Below are 21,221 nucleotides of genomic sequence, written 5' to 3'. Positions count from 1 at the left end.
AAACAGGGGATGCTTACGGGCAGGCCTGCCCACCTTTCCGCCTACCTGCTCCGGTCTGCCTTGTCCCAGAAGAGGTCAAGGCGAGGGTGAGGGCTGCATGGACATTTTGAACTTCATTCTGTTAAAAGTTTCAGTTTTGACCAGTTTGGGGGAAAGGTTTCTGTCTCTGCTGATGAGAATGGTCATCGTCTAGAAACTGCCCGTCCACCTAGAGTTTGTCCACGTGGTCGCATGGCTCCTGGTCCATCCCCAGAGCCCGGGGCCCTCGGGTGGATGAGGGACCCGTGATGGGACTTGCTCTGGCAGGGGGGAGGGGGGGCGGGCGTGTGTTGCTGGAGAACGAAAGCCTGGCGTGTTCCTGCCGTCAGACGGACGTAAGGAAATGATGAGTTACCGCTCCGCTCGCCAGCGTGCCTGCCAGCATCCTTGCCTCCACCGCTTTCTCCTTCGACGCCCCTGTTTGCCGTTCTGTAGTTGGTCGTATGTGGGCCGTAAATATCCAGTTTGTACGAAATGACTGCTCTTGGTATTTGTATAATCCTCTAGCCAGTGGGACTCAGTTGAGCTTTTCACAGCCCTCGGTGCTGTGGCTGCTCCTCTGATCACACCGCTCGGGGGATAAGGTTAAGGGCGGGCTGTTGGTAACCAGAGCATTTCCAGGGCTTTCGTGCAGCAGATGGGCTGCTTGGCGACGTTCGTACATCTGCTGGCCTGCTGTGGCAGCTGCTGCCGCTTCATGTTGTGTTCTTTTGTTCTGTTCCATCCAAGAATGGAACGTGAGGAAGTGGAGTGAATGGATTAATTTAAGGTTAAGGTTAGTGTTTTGCTTGCTTTCTAAGTAACCGATCATAATAATGCTTCTGGTAGAAGCTAATGAGTTTCTCTTAAAGTGAACTAGATTTATAAAATACAGCTCAGTGAGGGGGCTAGACCAGTATTGTCGGTGGAGACCAAATTCAAATGCGTGCGATGCCGGCAGTTTTTATCATTGGTTCCTAATTCTTTGTTTTCTTCCTCCCTCTTCCCCACCTCCCGCCCCCCTCCTAGGACCTCTATCCAGATTTGCCTGACACTGCAGGGTCCAAGAGAATTAGAGAAATATGGAGTGACATGAAGAAGATTAGTCAAGGATTATAGGCTCTGAGGACAAACCCTCAGTGAAGTGAAGCACAGACAAGCTCCTGAGCGCTGGTCTGGAGGAGCCGTGTGTTGGGAGAAGATGGCGGATCCAGGAATGATGAGTCTTTTCGGCGAGGACGGGAATATTTTCAGCGAAGGCCTCGAAAGCCTGGGAGAATGTGGTTACCCTGAAAATCCCGTGAATCCCATGGGTCAGCAGATGCCGATAGACCAAGGCTTTGCCTCCTTACAGCCGTCCCTCCACCATCCCTCCGCGAATCAGAGTCAAACCAAGTTGACCCACTTCGATCACTATAATCAGTACGAGCAGCAAAAGATGCATCTGATGGACCAGCCGAACAGAATGATGAGCAATGCCCCTGGGAACGGACTGGCGTCTCCCCACTCGCAGTACCACACCCCGCCCGTCCCCCAGGTCCCCCACGGGGCTGGCGGCGGCGGCGGCGGCGGCGGCGGCGGCGGTGGCAGCGGCGGCGGCGGCGGCGGCGGCGGCGGCCAGATGGGTGTCTACCCCGGCCTGCCGAACGAGCGGCACGGGGGGCAGTCTTTCGTGGACGGCGGCTCCATGTGGGCTCCCCGGGCCGTGCAGGTGCCGGACCAGATCCGAGCCCCCTACCAGCCGCCACCGCCACAGCCCCAGGCGGCCCCCTCGGGGCCCCCCGCGCAGGGTCACCCCCCGCACCTGCAGCAGCTGGGCGGCTACCTGGCGCGCGGGGACTTCTCCATGCAGCAGCACGGACAGCCGCAGCCGAGGATGGGCCAGTTTCCCCCGGGCCAGGAGGGCCTCGGTCAGGGAAGCCCCTTCATCGCCGGCCCCGGCCACCTGTCGCACGTGCCCCCGCAGAGCCCCGGGGTGGCGCCGACACTGCGCCACGCGGTGCAGCCCTTCCACCACCATCCCCCCGCCGCTCTCCACGGGGAGCCCGTAGCCCACAGCCCCCGGTTCTCCCCCAACCCTCCCCCGCAAGGGGCCGTGAGGCCGCAGACCCTCACCTTTAGTTCTCGGAGCCAGACCGTCCCCTCACCTACTATAAACAACTCAGGGCAGTATTCTCGCTATCCTTACAGTAACCTAAATCAGGGATTAGTTAACAATACAGGGATGAATCAGAATCTAGGCCTTACAAATAATACTCCAATGAACCAGTCCGTCCCAAGATACCCCAACGCTGTAGGATTCCCATCGAACAGTGGCCAAGGACTCATGCACCAGCAGCCTATCCACCCCAGCGGCTCCCTTAACCAAATGAACACGCAAACTATGCACCCTTCGCAGCCTCAGGGAACTTACGCCTCTCCGCCTCCCATGTCACCCATGAAAGCAATGAGTAACCCGGCGGGCACCCCTCCTCCGCAAGTCCGGCCCGGAAGTGCCGGGATCCCGATGGAAGTCGGCAGTTACCCAAATATGCCTCACCCGCAGCCGTCTCACCAGCCCCCTGGCGCCATGGGGCTCGGACAGAGGAACATGGGCCCCAGGAACATGCAACCGTCCCGTCCGTTTATGGGCATGTCCCCGGCGCCGAGGGAGCTGGCTGGGCACCTGAGAGCCAACGGTTGTCCCGGCGTCGGCCTTGCAGACCCGCAGGCGATCCAGGACCGGCTGCTCCCTGGCCAGCAGCACCCCGGGCAGCCGCCGGCCTTCCAGCAGTTGCCAAGCTGCCCTCCGCTGCAGCCCCATCCGGGCCTGCACCACCAGGCTTCGCCCCCGCCCTCGCACCACCAGCCTTGGGCACAGCTCCACCCCTCGCCCCAGAGCGCCCCGCAGAAAGTGCCTGTGCCGCAGGTAAGGGGGCGTGGCCCTGCCCGCCCTGCCGCGTGGGGCGCAGGCGCGAGGAGCCTGACGCGCAGGGCTCCCTCTCAGCCTCGCCAGACGTTGCTTCGTCCCGAGGTCCTTGAGTTCTGCCGTGTAAGCTGCTCCAGCACCTCACTTGTTTTCTGTTTCTCTCTCTCTCTCTCTTATTTTTTTTACTCTCACTGTTGGCTTGTGTATTTATTCACTTTTTCAAAAAGTCGTGACTCTTCCCGTCCCGGGGTTGTGCTGGAGCTGAGGGTGCGTAGAAAACTAAGTTCTCACTGCCAGCAGTGAGACGGACATTGGAGCTAGACTCTTTTTTCCTTCCCTTTGTTCTGTGCTGTGCTCTCTCTCTCCCTCCCTCCCTCCCGCTCTCTTTCTCTCTCTCTGATCTAAAAACACACAGAGACTTGGTTTCCAGCAACGTTTTATATTTTTGTGATGGTCCCTCCCACCTCTTTTAGAAAATTATTATTATTTTTCCCTTGGGAAGCTACAAAATATGTTCTTCTGTAATACTTATCGGACCAGTTGTTGAATGTTAGCGTTAACTTGCACACTGTAGAAAATCACAGTGAATGATAGGCCACACAAAGCGGTCTCTGAGAGATCTGGATGCCTAGTACTAAAAGCAGAAGTCTTCCCTTTTCGTATGCTGGGATTGTATCCGACAGAATTTATAAGCAGACAGATTTAGGTTTTAAGCTCTAGTACTCCCGTACATATCTTTCCATTATAAATGTTGGCATTTGTGTTCCAGCTCTAGGAAAAATAATGTCTGTATGTCTAGATTATTCAGAGTGCTATTCAGAAATGTGCACTGATCTTCCACTGCGATTGCAGCCCTGAATGTGGATGGTACAGTGTGATCTTTAGAGCTGTAAGGCACAATGCTTGTTCTTAATGAACCTGTAATCAGTTTGGGGAAACATGACCAATCCGTGAAAGTATAAAGTATAGTAAAAGACTATGCATGGTTACGTGACAGGTGTTCAGAGAGACGCAGCACCTGTGGTGCTTGGAATCTGGCTAGGACGTAGCCAGGGATGTGAACCGAGGATGGTATTTCAGGTTGGGGGATGGTTCCTTAGAGGGGGCATGGGACGCTGAATTCGCTGCAGGGCAGGGCCAGGTGGTAGAGGTCTGATCTTCTGTTGTAAAGGATTTGGACTTCACTGGGGAGCCAGGGATATCAAACTAGACAGTGCGCGGGGATAGCCGGGGAACCAGAAGATGAACTGTGAGCCTGTGGTCCAGGCCTGTGAGGACAGTGTGGTCCAGGGACCAGGGATTGGGGAATGGGAACAGAAGGGAATGAAGCTACGTGCAAGCAAAAGGGTCGGGTCAGGAAACAAAGCCCTCTGGGGCATCCCGGGTGGAGAGGCATTTAGATTGGAGATCAGAAGCTTCAGTCTTGGTGGGACTGGGGAAGTGGAGGCCAGGAAGGTCTCCTGGGGAACCTCAGGACACAGGACTCGTTGGGGTCTCGGGAAGGCTGCCCTCACAGGTCCAGCAGACTTGGAGATTCTCAGGAGGAGCCCCGAGGTCAGCGGGGACCACGTGGGCCTCAGCCACCGGACCTGCGCTGCCCAGGAGAGAGCCGCTTCCCTCCTGGGGAGCCTCATCTGCGGTGATGGGAGCGGGCTCCTGAGACCGTGGACAGCGTGGAGGGGGGTGAGAAAGGGCGTCTACCAGCTGCTGGGGCCTCGGCCCACCTGGATGGCTCCTAGGGCAGAAATGAACATGACTTAGTTTCCAGGGATGATTCTTTTCTTGCTCCTTGGGAGTTTCTTACTAAACATGGGATCTTTTCAGAGCAGTGGTCCTCAGACTTCTCCTGGTCCCAGCATCTTCTCTCCTCCCTGGAGGACAAAGCACAGTTTGAAGGAGACCCCCTGTGACTATAATCCCATCCCTGGTTGGGAATCGTTGGTCTCCTCCAGCGTTTCTTAGTTTTAAGAGCACAGATTTCTCAACGGGTGTTTCAGAGGACGAGTGTGAGTAGGCGGACTCTGGGTCCCTGAGCGCTGGGGGACACCAAGTGTATTTCCCTTTTTCTCCAGCTCCATTTTCTCGAGCGTGCCATCATAGACACACTTGGAACGGTTTAAGGGGTGCAAACAAGTACACTTGAGGTATCTTTATTATATAAGTTCAGTTGCATGTTTTAAACATTTCGCACGGTATTTGCTTTCTTATTTCTGCTCACCTTTGCATCCGCTTCAGCTTTTGAAGCACTCAGTTCTGCACATCATGCTAGGGAGGTACAAAGTCTTGAGAAGAGCACAGACTTTGAAATCAGCAAAGTGTTTGAAGTCCAGGTCTGCTGCTTACTAGCTTGGTGGCTTCAGGCAGCTTGACCCCTCTGAACTTCAGATTCGTCATCAGTACAACAGGAAAGATAGTACCCATCTCAAAAGGTGTTGAGATTAATTAGGGTAATATACTCACATCAAGTGAGTGTGATCTCTAGCCGGTGGTGCATACTTAAGTGTGAATTCTCCTCTAGGTTTTAGCTTCTGATCTCCTGCAGTGCGAACCTTACTTTATAATTCATGTCATTTTAGATGTACTAAATACAATGTAAAATTACCTTTATTTTTAAGGAACAGGTTACATATTATGAAATATAGCCTTAGTTGTGACACATGAAATTTGACTTGTGGAAATATTACCTGCCTTTGTGCCCCTATTGCTGGGTGTGGTGAGGATAATGAGGTAGGTTCAAAATGCTGTTACAGAATCCTAAACACCTCGCTGTCCCTGGGACTGACTCACATTCTACTCTAGCAAATAATCTATTATTATTGTTTTGCTTTAGAACTACTAAAATTATTTTGCATTTCGTGTATGACCGGATGGTGGTTTGAAACCATGCTGTGTAGCAGGGAAATTGCCAGATTAAGTTGAAATATTGATGTAATTTGCTGAATTATCACATTCAGAGAGGCTTATTGACTCTTTTTTTTTTTTTTTTTTTTTGCGGTACGCGGGCCTCTCACAGCTGTGGCCTCTCCCGTTGCGGAGCGCAGGCTCAGCGGCCATGGCTCACGGGCCCAGCCGCTCCGCGGCATGTGGGATCTTCCCGGACTGGGGCATGAACCCGTGGTCCCCTGCGTCGGCAGGCGGACTCTCAACCACTGCGCCACCAGGGAAGCCTGCTTGTTGAGTTTTCTATCTTGAGATTTTACTTTGAAAAAAATAGAAGTTACGCTTTTTAGATGTTTCATGGGTAGTGAACAGATATTTTCTAAATTCTATCACGTGTTAAAGTATCTTTGAAGATAAGTTTAACTTTATATTAAAGAGTCAGCAAAGAAAAATATGAGAACCGAGGCCAGAGTTCATCAGGCCGTATGTTCATTGTCTGGACACAGTCTTTAATGGAAGCTCCAGACTAGCCTGATGATTTGATAACAATTTACAAGGACGGAGGAAACCTAGCTTCTGCCTCAACAGCTGTTTAGGAGAGTGGTTTTCCTTTTCATTCTCAGACCTGTTTTTCTATCCATCCATCCATCCATCATTAAATAATTTATTATATTTTAATTTTTTCTTCCAGTTTTACTGAGATATAGTCGATCTATAGCCCTGTATAAAGTGTATAAGGGCCACAGCACGATGATTTGATTTACATACGTCATGAAGTGATTGTCACAGTAGCTTTAGTGAGCACCCATCATCTAAGCACAAAATGAAAGAAATAGAAAAAAACCATTTCTTGTGATGAGAACTTTTAGGATCTCCTCTCTTAACAGCTTCTGTATGTAACACACAGCAGTGTTCGTTATGCTTACGATGCTGCATGCTCCACCCCTGGTGCTTACTTATCTTACAACTGGAAGTCTGTACCTTTTGACCACCTTCCTCCAGTTCGCCCTCGGCCAGCCCCTTGCCTCTGGTAATCACAGATCTCATCTCTTTTTCTGTGAATTTTTGGTTTGTACCTGAAGTATAATTGACCTACAACACTGTGTTAGTTCCTGTTACACAACACAGTGCTTCGATATTTCTATACTTTTCAAACTGGTCACCACAGTGAGTCTAGTTACGATATGTCACCATACAAAGATATTACATAATTGTGGACGCTATTCCCCACACTGTACATTTCACACCTGTGACTCATTTGTCTTGTAACTGAAAGTTTGTACCTCTTAACCTCCCTCACCTATTTCTCTTCCCCTCAACCCCCTCCCCTCCAGCAGACACCTGTTTGTTCTCTGTGTCTGTGACCCTGTTTCTGTTTAGTTATGTTTGTTCACTTATTTTGCTTTTCCAGGTCCCACGTGTAAGTGGAGTCATACACTGTTTGTCTTTCTCTGCATCTCAGACCCTTTTATGCTCCTAAAAATTACTGGTGACTCCAGAGATCCTTTGTTTATGTGGACTTTATGTGTTGGTATTTGTTGTCTTAGAAATTTAAACTGAGGACAGTTTGAGATATTTGTTATTCATTTTTAAAATCGGTAAAAATAATAAACCATTATGCGTTAACATACATCACATTTTTAACTGAAAAGCAGCTGTCTTCTAAGACAACAGAACGTTAACGGCGTTGTTTCACGTTTTCCGAAGTGTGGGATTCTAATAGCCGCTTCTGCGTGCAGCCTGCGGGAGCCTCTGGCCAAGCCCGTGCACGCCTGGAGAGAAGGCGAGCGAGAGGCGGAGAACATCTCAGGGTCCTTATGAAAAACGGTCCTGACCTCGCAGGCCCCGCACCCTGAGAGCCACCGGTGTGGGCGCAGGAGCGTAGGTCTCGGAGCCTGCGTTTCCTGAGCCGGAGAATCAGCAGCTGATTTCTCACCCCACGACCGCGGGCAGGTTCCTTAAGCCCAGGGCCCTGGCTGCATTCTCTCCAAAATGAGGGACGCTGCACCTTCCTGGTTAGAGCCATAGAGAGATTAGCAGTAACGTCTCTCAGAATTTAACATGGTGTCAGACACGCGGTGGGCACTCACAAATGATCCGTTATCATCGGGCAGGTGTTTGCAGTTGCTTGTCGCAGAGTCTAGGAAGTAATCTCAAGCGCTTGTTCCAGTGTTAAAGTACGGTCAGAGTTGTTGCACTTCCTTCCCTTGGCTTCTGGGAGCAGTTAGCAGACCTTGAGGCTTCACCTCCTGCTCCCTGGGAGAGAGGAAGGGCCGGTCGGGGCAGAGGTGGTGCAGGAAGCCCCTGGAAGGCGCAACACGGAGGTGAGCTCGCGTGCTCGGGGGCAGCGCCTGGTCCAGCGTGGGCGGGCGTGCCGGGGCAGGCGACAGCTCTGCTGAGCTGTGGAGCATCAGTTGAGTTGAGAGGAGGACGCACAAGCGTGGAGGAGGAGAGAGTTTAAGGCTTGGCAACCGTGAGGGTGAAGAGAGTGCGCCTGTGTCCCTGGCATGTGGGGCCGGGGCCTGGGGGACCCCTCTGCAGGACGCTCCTTCCAGGCCCCGGGTCCACGGGTGCACTGGGAGGACGTGGCGGGAGCCGGCACCGTCCTCGGCAGCAGGAAGCGAGCAGAGAACGGAGCCAGGTGGACGCCAGCGAGGACCACGTGGAAGGAGAGCTCAGCACGTCGTTTTGTTTGTTTGAAGAGCTTGTCTAAGGAAGACTTAGTTACGTGGGTTGTCCTTCGAGGTTCCAGGGGAGTTTCTGAGTTTCTGAATAACTCATCCTGCTTTTAGGCCTACACAGGTGTAGGTAGATTCACAGATTACGCTCACAGACGGGCAGATCCTGGTGGGATTTTTAGGATCTGCAATATTGTGTCCTTGGATTAAGTGTATGTTGGGTGTATTTATGTGTGCTCCCCTCATTAATTTGGTCCTGAAATACAGTCATGGTGAAGCAGGACAGAAGCAGAAAGCATTTTCAAAGGACCACTAAGATTGAGGTGGTGGGTAGTAATTTCTGTGTCCTGATTTTCCCCTGGAGATTAAAATAAAACAGATCCAGAAGAATCAGTGGTGCAGCTTCTCCAGTCCTCTGTCTTTCCGTGATGTGTTACGAATATCGTTAAAAAATAGCCTTTCTGGGAAAACCTTTTCCCGGTAAATCTCAAGTAGAGAAATCCTCTCGGTTCACCCGGTAAATACAGAATTGCAGACACGAGCAGAGTAACTGCAACTACTAAATACATTTTTATGGGAAAAATAGGCACGCATCTTACGCCTCATTTATGCAAACTGTGCTCAGAAGTAGAGGAAAGGGCCTTTTGAATCGTATCTCTCTGATGAATACTACTCCGGACAGGCTTATACTTTCACACCCCTAAAGACGTCTGGTGGAGATGGGGAAACGGATCGTCTCTGAAGAAAACCCAGTTTGGACCTAAGTGGCTCCCAGGGGCTGTGGTGAGTGTGCCCACGTTCCGGGACAGGCACCCGTGGCTAGACCTGCTTGGAGCAGCTGCCCTGCAGCACTGTTAGGGGAGAGCCCTGCTCTCCCACGTGCCGGCCTTCAGGACATCGTGGGTTAAGGCCGCCTGCCCCTCCCCGATTGCTCTCGACTTCCCTGGTCCATGAGGCGCTCCCGGAGCCTCCTGTTGTTCACGAAGACTGAAAATGTCTCTTCTGACCACCTCTGTTCGTATATATTACCGCTCAGTGAGCACTGCCCGCCATTTCCCTCGAGCATAGCTGGTTTATCCAGAGGGCGGCGTTTCGGTGGGTTAAAATGGAAAACGCCAAGTGTAGACTTAGAGCAAAGAAAAGCAGTCTACTCCATCTGTCCTTTCACCCCACAGTCTGAAAGCATGAAATGAGCCGAATACGAAATGTTAGCCTTGCGTCTTAGTGGCTTTTATTTTGTAAAAGGGTGTTGCTTCCTGTGACTGTCAAAAAATGTTGTAGGTAATAAGAAGTTCGTTTTTAAATTTACTTTCAAAGCCTGCATGTTAACCATCTGCTAGGTGTCCCAAGTAGCCAGTGGGTTTTCTTAACTTTTAAGAAGCCACTTTTAGATACTGCTTTTTAATCTTGTAACTTGGTTGCCTTCATTCAGCTCCATTAAAGAAACATTTATCGAGTGCCTGTTATGTGCTGTGCACTGTGTTAAGGACAGAGATTGGCGGTGTGCCGGAAGCTGGGGAGGAGGTCAAGGCCTTCACTGAGATGGACAGGGAATTTTGTTATTTAGGTATGACCTGACCTTCATTTCTTTGTGTACCTACTATGTTGTAGACCAGTGCTGTCCAACTGAAATATGACGGGAGCAGTGAATGCAAGGCACATGTGTTACTTTAAATTTTCTAGTAGCCACATTAAAAAAAAAAGAAACCACGCATTAGTATCGTATATTTAATTAGCCAAATATATCCAGGATATTCCACCACATAATCAGAATAAAAAGACATTTTACACAGCTGTTTGAGATCCGATGTGTACTTACAGGCAGAGCCCTTCTGCATTTGTAACTGCAGAAGGCAAGCCAGTAGCCCCATGTGGCTGGTGGCTGCCATATTGGACAGTGCAGAGCTACACTCTTTCCATAGCCGTTGCTTCTGATTCTTTTGGAAAACAAGTCAGAGTGTAAGCAAGGCTAATGCACATATAAATAAATTTAAAATTGTTTAATGGCAACAGTCAACCTCCAGCACAGGTGTTAGCACCCTCATTGTAAGGTTGGAAACTTAGTAGCATTTTTTAATATATGAACAATACATGTATTGTTGGAGGGGTGTGTGTGTGTGTGTGTGTGTGTGTGTGTGTGTGTGTATAGTATCAGTATCAGTTCCTGAAAAGATAGATTATCAAAGTGAAATTTCATTTGTTTAGATTTCAAAGAAGGCTGTCTTTCTATTTTCTTGTGGGGAAAAAAATAACATTTTTCTCAGAAAGGTGGATTACAGCCATTTAGTTTCAAGTGGTTTTTGGATACTTTTAGTAGTTATTCTCACACACACACACACACACACACACACACACACACACACCCCAGCTCAACCTTTCTTTGCCCCTCTGTCTCTGATGCTTGTTTCTTTATGAGACTGGTCCTCCAAGGATGAGGGAGAAAGCCTTCATTTTCACTCTTACACATGCACTACCACGTGCCCCTGCTGGCCCCCTCCACTCTTTTTCCTTTCACCTGTTTATTCTCTGCTGCTTTTTCTTCTTCGTTTTATCAGTTGTTCAGAAAGGCAGTCTCTGGCACTGCAGAGCGATAATTGGCCGGGAGAGGAGAATTGGGAAAAGGCTCAGGGGGACAGTTAAGGGAAAAGCATCGCTGGACCTAACTTGGAGAATTTATCTTAATCTTGCTATCTAATAGTAGTCTCCGTTCTCTGTAGTTACAGCTGTCAGTCTGTAGATAATCTCTAAGTAACCACGGGGAGATGGCCTTCATTCTTCCTTTGTTACTGAATACAGCTCTTTATCAGCGAAGGAAGTCAGTAGCAAACTTTTACTTGTGCTTTTTTTTTTTTTTTCTTTTTTTTTTTTTTTTTTTGCAGTACGCGGGCCTCTCACTGTTGTGGCCTCTCCCGTTGTGGAGCACAGGCTCCGGACGCGCAGGCTCAGCGGCCATGGCTCACGGGCCTAGCTGCTCCGCGGCATGTGGGGTCTTCCCGGACCGGGGCACGAACCCGTGTCCCCTGCAAACGCAGGCGGACTCTCAATCACTGCACCACCAGGGAAGCCCTACTTGTGCTTTTGCCTTGCAAAACCTTAGTAGGTGATGATGTGTCACCACGAGTGAGGTTTCAATTTTTCTTCACTTAGTGTAAAAAACATAGACCTTCTAGGGGCTGGGCCATGGCACTAGGTCAGGGTACTAGTGGAGAACTTAAACGAAGTTGGCAAAAGGCCAAGAGATTGGCACCATTTTAAAATGTCAACATAGATACAGAGGCGCTTGTGATTCTGCTTGCTTGTGTCCTGGTCTGGATTGAATGATGAGAGAGATGGTCTGGGAAGACTGGGTGGGATTTCCTTAATTCTTCATTTAATGATTGAATCAAAATCAGCACCCAGGAAGTTATTTGAAGGAAACACGCCATTTTGATGCCCATTCGTGAAGAGCGTGGCATTTCTCATCTGCTTTATATAGCGTTTCTGGTCTGTTCTCTCCTGCCTTCTGTGTTTAGTTTAACTCCAGATAATTCTGTACCACAGATCTCAGGAGAATTCTTAGACTTGAACGCTAACTGGGTGAAAGTAAAAACAGTTGTTTTAAGTTGTAAGTAAAGAGGTCTTAATCTCAAGAGCATTTTTGCTTTGTTTGTTTGCTTTGGCTGTGGGCGTAAAGAGTTGGAGAATGTCAAAGGCAGTGCAAGTGGTGATGTTGGAAAAATCTGGTTAAGAGTTTCTCCAGTGATGTTAACTTGTGCTCTCCTGCCTTGTCATGGGCTGGCTGGACAGGTGTGCAGCCTTAGCATAAGAATCCCACCCTCGCCCTTTGGTGGGCTGTGAAGTCCCTGCCTCTTGTTTATCGTAGGGGGTCGGGAGCATCTCAGGGTGGATTTCCCTGAGATGCTAGTGAATAGGCAAGGACTTTCAGATCATCCTTTTTCCAAAACTTTAAATATAAAGTTATATTTCTGGATGTACTTTTAAATGAAGGGACATGGGAACCCTCTTGCACTGTTGGTGGGAATGTAAATTGATACAGCCACTATGGAGAACAGTGTGGAGGTTACTTAAAAAACGAAAAATAGAATTACCATCTGACCCAGCAGTCCCACTACTGGGCATATACCCAGAGAAAACCATAATTCAAAAAGACACATGCACCCTAATGTTCATTGCAGCACTATTTACAATAGCCAGGAGCAACCTAAATGCCCATCGACAGACGAATGGGTAAAGAAGATGTGGTACATATATACAATGGAATATTACTCAGCTGTAAAAAGGAACGAAATTGGGTCATTTGTAGAGATGTGGTTGGATCTAAAGACTGTTGTACAGAGTGAAGTAACTCAGAAAGAGAAAAACAAATATCGTATATTAACGCATATATGTGGAATCCAGAAAAATGGTACAGATAACTGGTTTGCAGGGCAGAAATAAGAGACACAGATGTAGAGAACAAACATATGGACACTAAGGTGGGAGAGCCGGGGGGGCAGGGTGGTGGTGGGATGAATTGGGAGATTGGGATTGACATATGTACACTAATATGTATAAAGTAGATGACTAATAAGAACCTGCTATATAAATAAATAAATAAAATAAAATAAATGAAGGGGCAGTATATAGACTTAAAGTTCTCTTTTTTTAATATTTATTTTATTTTACTTATTTATTTGGTTGCAACGGATCTTAATTGCGGCAGGCGGGCTCCTTAGTTGTGGCACGTGAACTCTTAGTTGCGGCATGCATGTGAGACCTAGTTCCCTGACCAGGGATTGAACCCAGGCCCCCTGCATTGGGAGTGTGGAGTCTTAGCCACTGTGCCACCAGGGAAGTCCTAGACTTAGAGTTCTTACTGAATATGGTAATACTTGAAATTAGGGTTCAATTTTTAGGTTACGCCTCTAGATAGACTCTTATAGTCTGAACATTCTCTTTAACTTAGAAAAACATCATATACAATTGTGGGATTATTCAGAGTTGTGATGTGTTTGTTTTCACTGTTAATGTTGGAAACACCTCAAAATGTCAGCATGAAGCGATGGTCGAACTTTAATACCACCGTGGAGGTGGCTAGAAATAGACAGTGGGGACTTATGGAGAATTTACCTTAACCTTGACATTTCGCTGTTACTCTCCCTTCTCTGGAGTTGCAGCTGTAAATCTCCAGGTGATCTGTGAGTAGCCATGGAACGCCGTGGCACTGGGGCAGTGACCTAGCGTGATGCACTAGCGTTGCTTTAACTCGGTCCACTCACTACTAAGCTAACTCAATTCTGGCGGCTCTAACACTGCAAGGACATTTTCACAAAGGAAAGCTGATGAAACACATGGAGGCACACCATGGATTAAAGGAGATAAGTGAGAGTTCTTCAGGGAAGAAGTTGATGATTTGGTGAAAAGTTAGGTAGTATTTTATTTTTACAGTTCTCTGAATATCTGATATCCTTTTCACTTGTAACCATCATCCCCCAAACTCTGGGGATGTTAACGGAGCATCCCCATCCTTCACGCTGGGGTCAGAGGCCACAGTGGCTCGTGTGCTCAGTGCCTTCAGTCACTCAACTTCTGACTCAGCCAGGCGTCCCTCTTACTTTGAAACGATGGTAGAAGACTTAGCTTAAGGCAGGAAATATTCCAGGGTCTGATTTTGGAAAAGGTCTAGTCCTTAGGAGCCGAGTTTAAAGCTCACAGCTTTAGTTTTTGCAAGGAAGTTAAAAAATCAATATTTTCATATAAGTAAGGTCTCTAAGCTAGGGTGTCATTGGTGAAGGGAAAAAAAAAAAGGAAGAAACTAGTCACTTATAGAGTAAAAATGAGCCAGATTATAAGATTGGTTTTAACGTTTCCCTCATTGCAGACTTGAGTGGAAATCCTTTCAATGCTGTGCTGCATTAGATGCTAGCATAATAATTCATATTAAATATAAATATAGTTCCAAGAATAAGGTAATGGGAAGAGGTGTCCATTTACTTGTTTCATTTAGAGTTTCTCTCCTCATAGTTTAGACGCCTCACGCCTGCTCTTGGGTCCAGTGGCCTCACTGGGCTCTGTGTGTCCCTGCTGGCAGGAGGTAGCTGAGGGGACACGGGTGCGTGCAGAGCCGTGGAGACCATGGGTTTTAGGGCACAGGAACTGCATTGGAGTCTCGCTCTTCCAGTGTTTTGCTTGGCAAAAATTTTGACTTGGTAAAAAAATTGGATACGTCCCTAAACCTTAGTTTGCTGAGGATAATAATTGTACCAATTGCACAAGATTCTTACAAGGATTAAAGGAGGTGAAGTTTGGCTGTGAAGTTTTAGCACAGTGCAGGACACTCAGTGAGTCCTCAGGGAGTCTTAACTGTTTTATTATAACTTTTGTAAACGTGGTTGCTGAAATGAGCTCTTGGAATTTTTCTCCCCTTTTCTACTCTTCATCATAAAATAGAAAAACTTTCCCTTGTTGTGTGAGATAGAACATCATTATCTCAGCGCCCTAAAAACCGATGTATCAGATTCTCCTTTGGGCAAACACAAATTCATAATAGTTTTAAGGGGGGAGGGCAAAAATTGCTATCATGCTGCTGTATTTCTTTTTAATTGAATCTCTAGGAAATGGGATACTATAGATAAAATACTAATTTCTTTCTCAGTGTTTAATTTCTTCCCAATTTTGACCAAGGCGAAAACCATCTCTTCAGCGTTTAGCAACTTGAGGCTGCAGGGGTGAAGCCAGCATCCTGTTTTGTATTGCGAGGGAAGTTGGCTGGCGTTCCCCCCAGCATCCAAGAGGTTAACCCGCGAACTCCGTTTACACCTATATATAGTCAGTCTTGACTTGGTTAAATATAAATCTAAAGTTACAGCTGTTAACCACAAATGCAGCGACCCACTTCATCCGGTCGTCCTGGCTGGCATCTTGCTGTGTCTTCACCGTGGGTTCTCACACACCTTGAGCTGAAACTGCAATGTTGGATTTGTTTGGTGAGCGGGTTCCTGGGGAAGTAGCACTGCCCGCAGTTCTGAACTCACTTGGTTTGTGAGGGTCGTACCACTTTATTGTTTCCTTTCGTAATCTTTTTTTTTTTTCTCTTTAAAAAGTGACTTCATGTTTTAAAGTGAGACAGTCAAAAAAGAAAATAGTTTGTTGTAGTTTGATTCAGTAGCTAAATTTTAAAACCATTGCCAAAGAAAAGGTGATTGACATTTTTGAGTATGTGAGGTCTACAGCTTTGGAAACGATTTTTATGCAACTCATAGCACTGTTGCCCCTCTTTGAAGTTTGCTGCTTGGAGCTCTGGCGCTTTAGAGCTGGCAGAGGCTGGAGCCCGAGTGTTGTTCTGTAGGAAAGGTCACAGTTGCGTCTTTGCTCCTGTTTGCAGATGAGGGACGGGGCCCGTTGGCTTATCATCTTCAAACTTTATGTACCGTGGGTTTTTGCGTTTTATAACAATATTGGTTGAAAAGCGAGATCAGAAAAAAGTAAGTGGAAAACCTCTTATTTGTTGTCTAATGTCCAGATATAATGTGTTTCTCAAATACCATGTGTGGGGTTTGTACATTACTACTTTTTTGAACTGCAGTCTACAATCTGTGTGTAAAATGAAGCGCTCCCTTCACATTATGGAAATACTAGAGAGTGGCTGCAATCCAGGCCTGTCATATACTTTCATTTAATTCAGTGTTTAGGGGGAAAAAACCGCCTCTAAATATACTTAGCTGTGTACTGAAGTTTGTCGGAAAGTATCTAGTGTTTTCCAAATTATTTTTTTAAAGAAAGTTTGCCATGTTTTTGGATGTCACACGGTAATGTGCTTGTAGGAAATGTATAGCCTAGTGCTGTCTGTGAACTTGCTGTGATGGTGAGAATGGTCCTTGTTTGCTCTGTCTGGTATGGAAGCCACCAGCCACATGGGGCTCCTGAGCATCTGAAATGAGGCGAGTGAAACTGAGGATTTGAAAATTTAATTTAATTTAATTGTAGTTAATTTCAGTTTAAATAGCCATATGTGGCTAGTGACATACATGTTGGACAGCTCAGTGTGTATAACCAAATAAGACAAATTATTTAAATCACAGGAATATAAGATGTAACGAGTAGACCTAGAAAAAGACAGTGTTTTGTTGAGTGCGTAGCCAGTGTAAGCTTTGTATTTCTACCGTTATTCGCTCACCTCTTAACCGCATGGGCCCTGCTAGATAGTGAGAGGATATAGTGAATGATCCACACGTGGTAATGCCGACACAGTTCACCTCATTATTTCTGGAGTAAATCTTTGCTGGGTATCAGCCAGTTGTCGCTTAACACAGCGCACTCTCTTTAGTAATGTGAAGAGAGTGTCTTGTTTGAAAATATAAGTGATCTTTCAGAAAGTCGTTGTTTAAATTTCTTTCCCAAAGTCATCCCGGTCACAAATACTTCATATAAAACGTTTGATAGTACTTGGTTTCGTAAGTTGAAAAGCTGTTATTACAGGTGATAAAATCGATTTTTTTCTCCTCGAAAAAGATTTTTCACAATTTGATATTAAATTCGGTCTCCTCATTCCTGGAAGAAAAAATTTCAAAACGCTTTCTCCAGTGGGTGCCAGCCGTGTCCTGCCCAGTGGCCTCCCAGGCTGTACTTTGCACGTCTCCAGGTTGGCGTGGGTACCTGTGTGGATCTCTCGATCAGAAGGTGCTTGGCCTTCATTTGGCATTAAAGACAAGCAGAGAAACTTTAGTTGTTATAAGATGTTATTTTAGGGTGAATTAGTCCTATATTAAGATTGACATCGTTGTTCCCAAATTTTCTAATGTATGATTAGTGGCAGAGGGTAAATGGAATTAATAGAAATTTAGGTTATAGTCCTTAGCCGATATTTGTCCAAAAAGGATTTGAGACATTTTGACAAAAGTGTGCGTGTGCGTGCGTGCGTGTGTGCGTGTGTGTGTGTGTGTGTGTGTGTGTGAGTGAAACAGAAACAGGAAATCAGGTTCTGAAATGGAGAGCGAGGAAATATGCTAATCGCGGCCCTGGCTGCTGGGCTGAGTGCCCTGGTGAGTTTGCAGAGGGAAGCAGGGAGGATGTATCTTTCTCTTCATCAGAAAGAAGGAAACTTTTTTTCTCCCCCTCAGAGATATTTCTTTTTTCCTGGCATGAAATCCTAAGAGAAATTGTGCTTGGTGTATTTTATATGTAGGAGGTGTCGACAGGCATCACAAATTCTTTTCTTGACAAGAGTAGTTTTACAGCACATGTAGAAGTAGTTTTGGGTTTTTTGTTTGTTTTTCATCTGCTAGTTCCTTCCTTGACCCTGGATGATACTGTCCGAGGGAGTGTAGCACTCAGGGCTACGAGGCGAAAGCTGTCCTGTGAGGGCTGCCTTGACCTGGCCCAGGTGATGTATCCCAGAGAGCCTGCTCGGTGAAGTCTGTGGGCTGAGGACGTCCGAGGTGACGGGTTGCACGTCGTAGGCAATCTCCCCGAGACTTCTGGTCTATTAATTAGGTCATAGATAGGCTCTTGACAGAAGATAATTTGACAGTTCTTTAGGTCATCAAGAGTCTAAATTATTGTGAGTATATTTAATGCCACTGAATTATTCACTTTAAAATGGTTAATTTTATATCTGTGAATCTCAACTCAATTAAAAAAAAAAGAGTCTAAAATACTAATTTTGTATATTACTGGTGGAGAGCCAGAGCCCTGTTCTTTGGCAACTAGATTATCGGGTTATCGGGTGAACATTCCGTTTTGAAGGTTGGGTTCCCAGTAGGCATGGTCACGTGGATGGAAATCTCTCACCTGCTGTTGGCATTTGGGGCCGTAAAAATGCTTGTGGGTAAAATCCAGGATTTCCTCTAGAAACAAAGTCAGTCCTTTATTGAGCAGTTGATCAAGACCCCAGAGCCGGCCCTGCCTTGTGAATTTTCTGGAGGATGGAGGTGTCTTCTGCACTGTCCATTCCGGTAGCCTGTAGCCACGTGTGGTTATGAACATTTGAACTGTGGCTGGTGAGACTGAGCCACTAAATTTTAAATTTTATTTAATTTTAAGCAATTTAAATGCCACATGTGGCTGGTGACTCCTGTATCCAACAGCACAATTCTAGAGTCATAATCGATAGAGCAGAGGTATTCAGTGTTTTTGGGTCCCCTAAAATAATTTTGAAACAAAAAAACTTAAAAAATTTTATTTTTCAGTTCAAACAAATACGTTAAATTGTGTCGGTCTGCATGACCGTCACCACTAAACAGGCATTTGCCCCCTGGCGCTGCCCCCTTTTGATGTTTCTTACTTAAACTCTTTGCTGCTGAGGAGACGTCTCCTTGGGAGCTGACGCTGAGCAGAAAACCTGAATAAAGTAAAGGGAGCAGGTCTTGTAAACATCTGGCGGGAGAGGGTATAGCCTGTGCAAAGGCCCTGAGGCAAGAATGTGCTTGGGATGTTTGAGGGGCACAAAGAGAGCAGTGTGTTTGGAGTGGAGGGAGGGAGAGCGTGAGGGGAGTGATAGGCGCTTCGGTTAGGAGAGTGAAAGGGGGTCCGATCAGGTAGGGTGTTGTGGGCTATGGTAAGGAGTTTGAATTTTACTGTGAGTGGGATGGAAAGCTATCGCAGGGTTTTGAGCATGAGAGTGGCGCCATGTGTTGTGTATTTTAGCAGGCTCACTCTGTTCTCTGAGGACTAGATAGGAGGGCATATGTGGTCCCACCAGGGGACTGTTGATCGGGCAGGATGCAGTGGTGGCCTGGACTAGGGGCTGGTAGTAGAAAGTGACAGTTTTGCTGACAGATTGGAAATGGGGTTTGAGAGAGAGAGAGCCCTCGAGGTTTTGACTCGAGCAGTCGGGAGATCTGGAGATGGCTTTGGTTTGGACATGTTAATGTGGAGATGCTTCTAGACTCCAGTGGAGGCTTCAGATAGGTAGGCGGATATGGAAATTTGGGGAGGAGTTTAAGAGTTACCATTGCATAGGTGGTATACACTGCCATAGGCCTCGACGAGGTCATTTCGAGCAGATGGTTAGAAGAGAAGAGTGAGGCTAGGGCTCTTGTGCAGCCCATTGTTAATACTCTAGACTAGAGCAGAGGATCCGGGAAGGTACAATGAGAAGGAGAGACCACCGCCAGGTGCCCGTCCTGGATTCCAGGCGGGGAGAGGGTTGCCAGGAGGGAGCCACGCATGGTGTCAAATGCTCCTCACTGTGAGGTCCAGTGAGACGAGGACTGAATCTTACCAGTTTTCAGTCTTAAAGGTCAACCCTTTTCATTATCCTTATATGCTTCTCGCCAACATCACTCTTTTTTTAGTTGTTAAATTTTAGCAGAATTCTGAATTTGAGGTAGCAGTTCACCTAGAGATGGTTGTAACAACACTTGGCAGCTACCAGGTACCAGGTTGCGTTGGCTCCTGAGGTACAAAGGTGAATAAGAGAGGCCCTTGTAAACTTCCCAGACTTGTAATCTTAAGAGAGGAGGTATGTAAAAATTTTAGTTCAACGCTTGCCATGATAAATAGGTGGAGATCGATTGAGCGCCGCAGAGGAGCTAATGATAGATGACTCGCAGGGAGGTGGTGCTGAGAGCAGCATCAGAACCAGGACTCACCTGACATTCAGTCGCTACTCACCTTCCTCCAGCCGGTGCCATCTTTACACTGTAAAAAATAACCAGTCTTAAAGTTCATGAAGATATTTACGGGAGGATGTCCACTTGAAAAACAAAATCACTGTACTTCCCAGGTGCCAGTAGAAATCTTTGCGTACTGCTTGTCCCACTTTCCTACCATGTGCTGTCACTAAAATAAAAAAAAGAATGAACCTGTGTGTGTGTGTGTGTGTGCACGCGTGTGTGTGTGTTGGGGGCTAGGGGGTGTCCTGTGGTGTTGCTTGAATTGACTGACAAGCATTTCTTCTAAATCTCACGTTTCATCTTTACAATGAAAGTGAAGTTTGCAGTCCACTCAGATGTGTCATGTTTGCTTAGCTATTTGATCATTTAACTCCCCCTTCACCCCAAGGCCTTAAGCAAAAATTCTGATGCTTAAGGAAGATGTGCTTTGGGGGTTACTTTGAATCCCTGTTGGCTGCTTTGGGGAAATGCTTAAGCTGGTGGTTTTGTAACATTTCTACTCCATAACCTTGTAATCAGAAATTTCCGTAACGTCTAGGTGTATGTCTCCGTTGGATAAAATTAGTACAATCTTCAGAAGCCCTTAGGCTGGGCCACTAGAATTCCTCACGAGGACTGGGTTTCCCACTGGTCAAGACGGGAGGTTCTGGCTCGCGCATCGGACAGGGAGTGAGCGCTGCAGGGCCCCCTCCTCTTACATCAGGGAGCCATGCGAGGGGCCCATCTCCCCGGTTTTTGGTTTGTCCTTCGCCAGGTTTCTGGGTCGGCCTGTCTCATGGCTTCACAGACCCTGCAGGCTCTTTAGAAAAGCTCCTTCTGCAACCACAGGGGAGCAAAGCCCTGTCTTCCTCTACCTGCTGCCCTTTCTCTCCCCCTCAGACACAGTGAACTGATTCTAGTTCCTCCAGACCTTGTCACCCCAGGACTTCTGGTTCAGAACATTCGCCTGTAGTGTAGAGATCACTTGCTCTGTAATGTCTTTTCTCACCCCACCTATTGTGGGGTCCGGGCTGCCCCTCTGTGTCCATAGCAGCTGTGCGATCACTCATCTCGGGAGTGGGCGCAGCGTGGAAGAGCAGTGTCCTGGTTCCATCACTTAACGAGCTGTGTGACCTCGGGCGAACTGCGTAGCTTCTCTGGGCC

The 21,221-nt window shown here is 47.2% G+C and overlaps 1 protein-coding gene across 11 annotated transcripts in view; it reads left to right on the top strand.

Annotated features, from left to right (window-relative positions):
* The window catches only part of CHD7 (chromodomain helicase DNA binding protein 7), a 178,729-nt gene that overhangs the window by 57,373 nt on the left and 100,135 nt on the right, over positions 1 to 21,221 (top strand). For 7 of the 11 annotated variants that reach the window (XR_016388556.1, XM_089899120.1, XM_089899118.1 and 4 more), the window contains exon 2: positions 1,048 to 3,049. Coding sequence is in view for 10 of the 11 variants with exons in the window: in XM_089899120.1 (XP_089755246.1) it covers positions 1,220 to 3,049 (1,830 nt within the window). In the remaining variant the exon portion in view is untranslated. The remainder of the gene's footprint in view (positions 1 to 1,047; positions 3,050 to 21,221) is intronic. The other 4 variants (XM_089899123.1, XM_089899122.1, XM_089899121.1 and 1 more) reach the window with 1 other exon arrangement.

Source organism: Delphinapterus leucas, chromosome 17 (assembly GCF_059928025.1).
Source record: "Delphinapterus leucas isolate spDelLeu-1000000601 "Yukka" chromosome 17, BTC_Dleu_Yukka2, whole genome shotgun sequence".
NCBI lineage: Eukaryota > Metazoa > Chordata > Mammalia > Artiodactyla > Monodontidae > Delphinapterus > Delphinapterus leucas.
The sequence above is the reverse complement of the archived record's forward strand: the minus strand, read 5'-3'. Positions and strand labels throughout refer to the sequence as shown.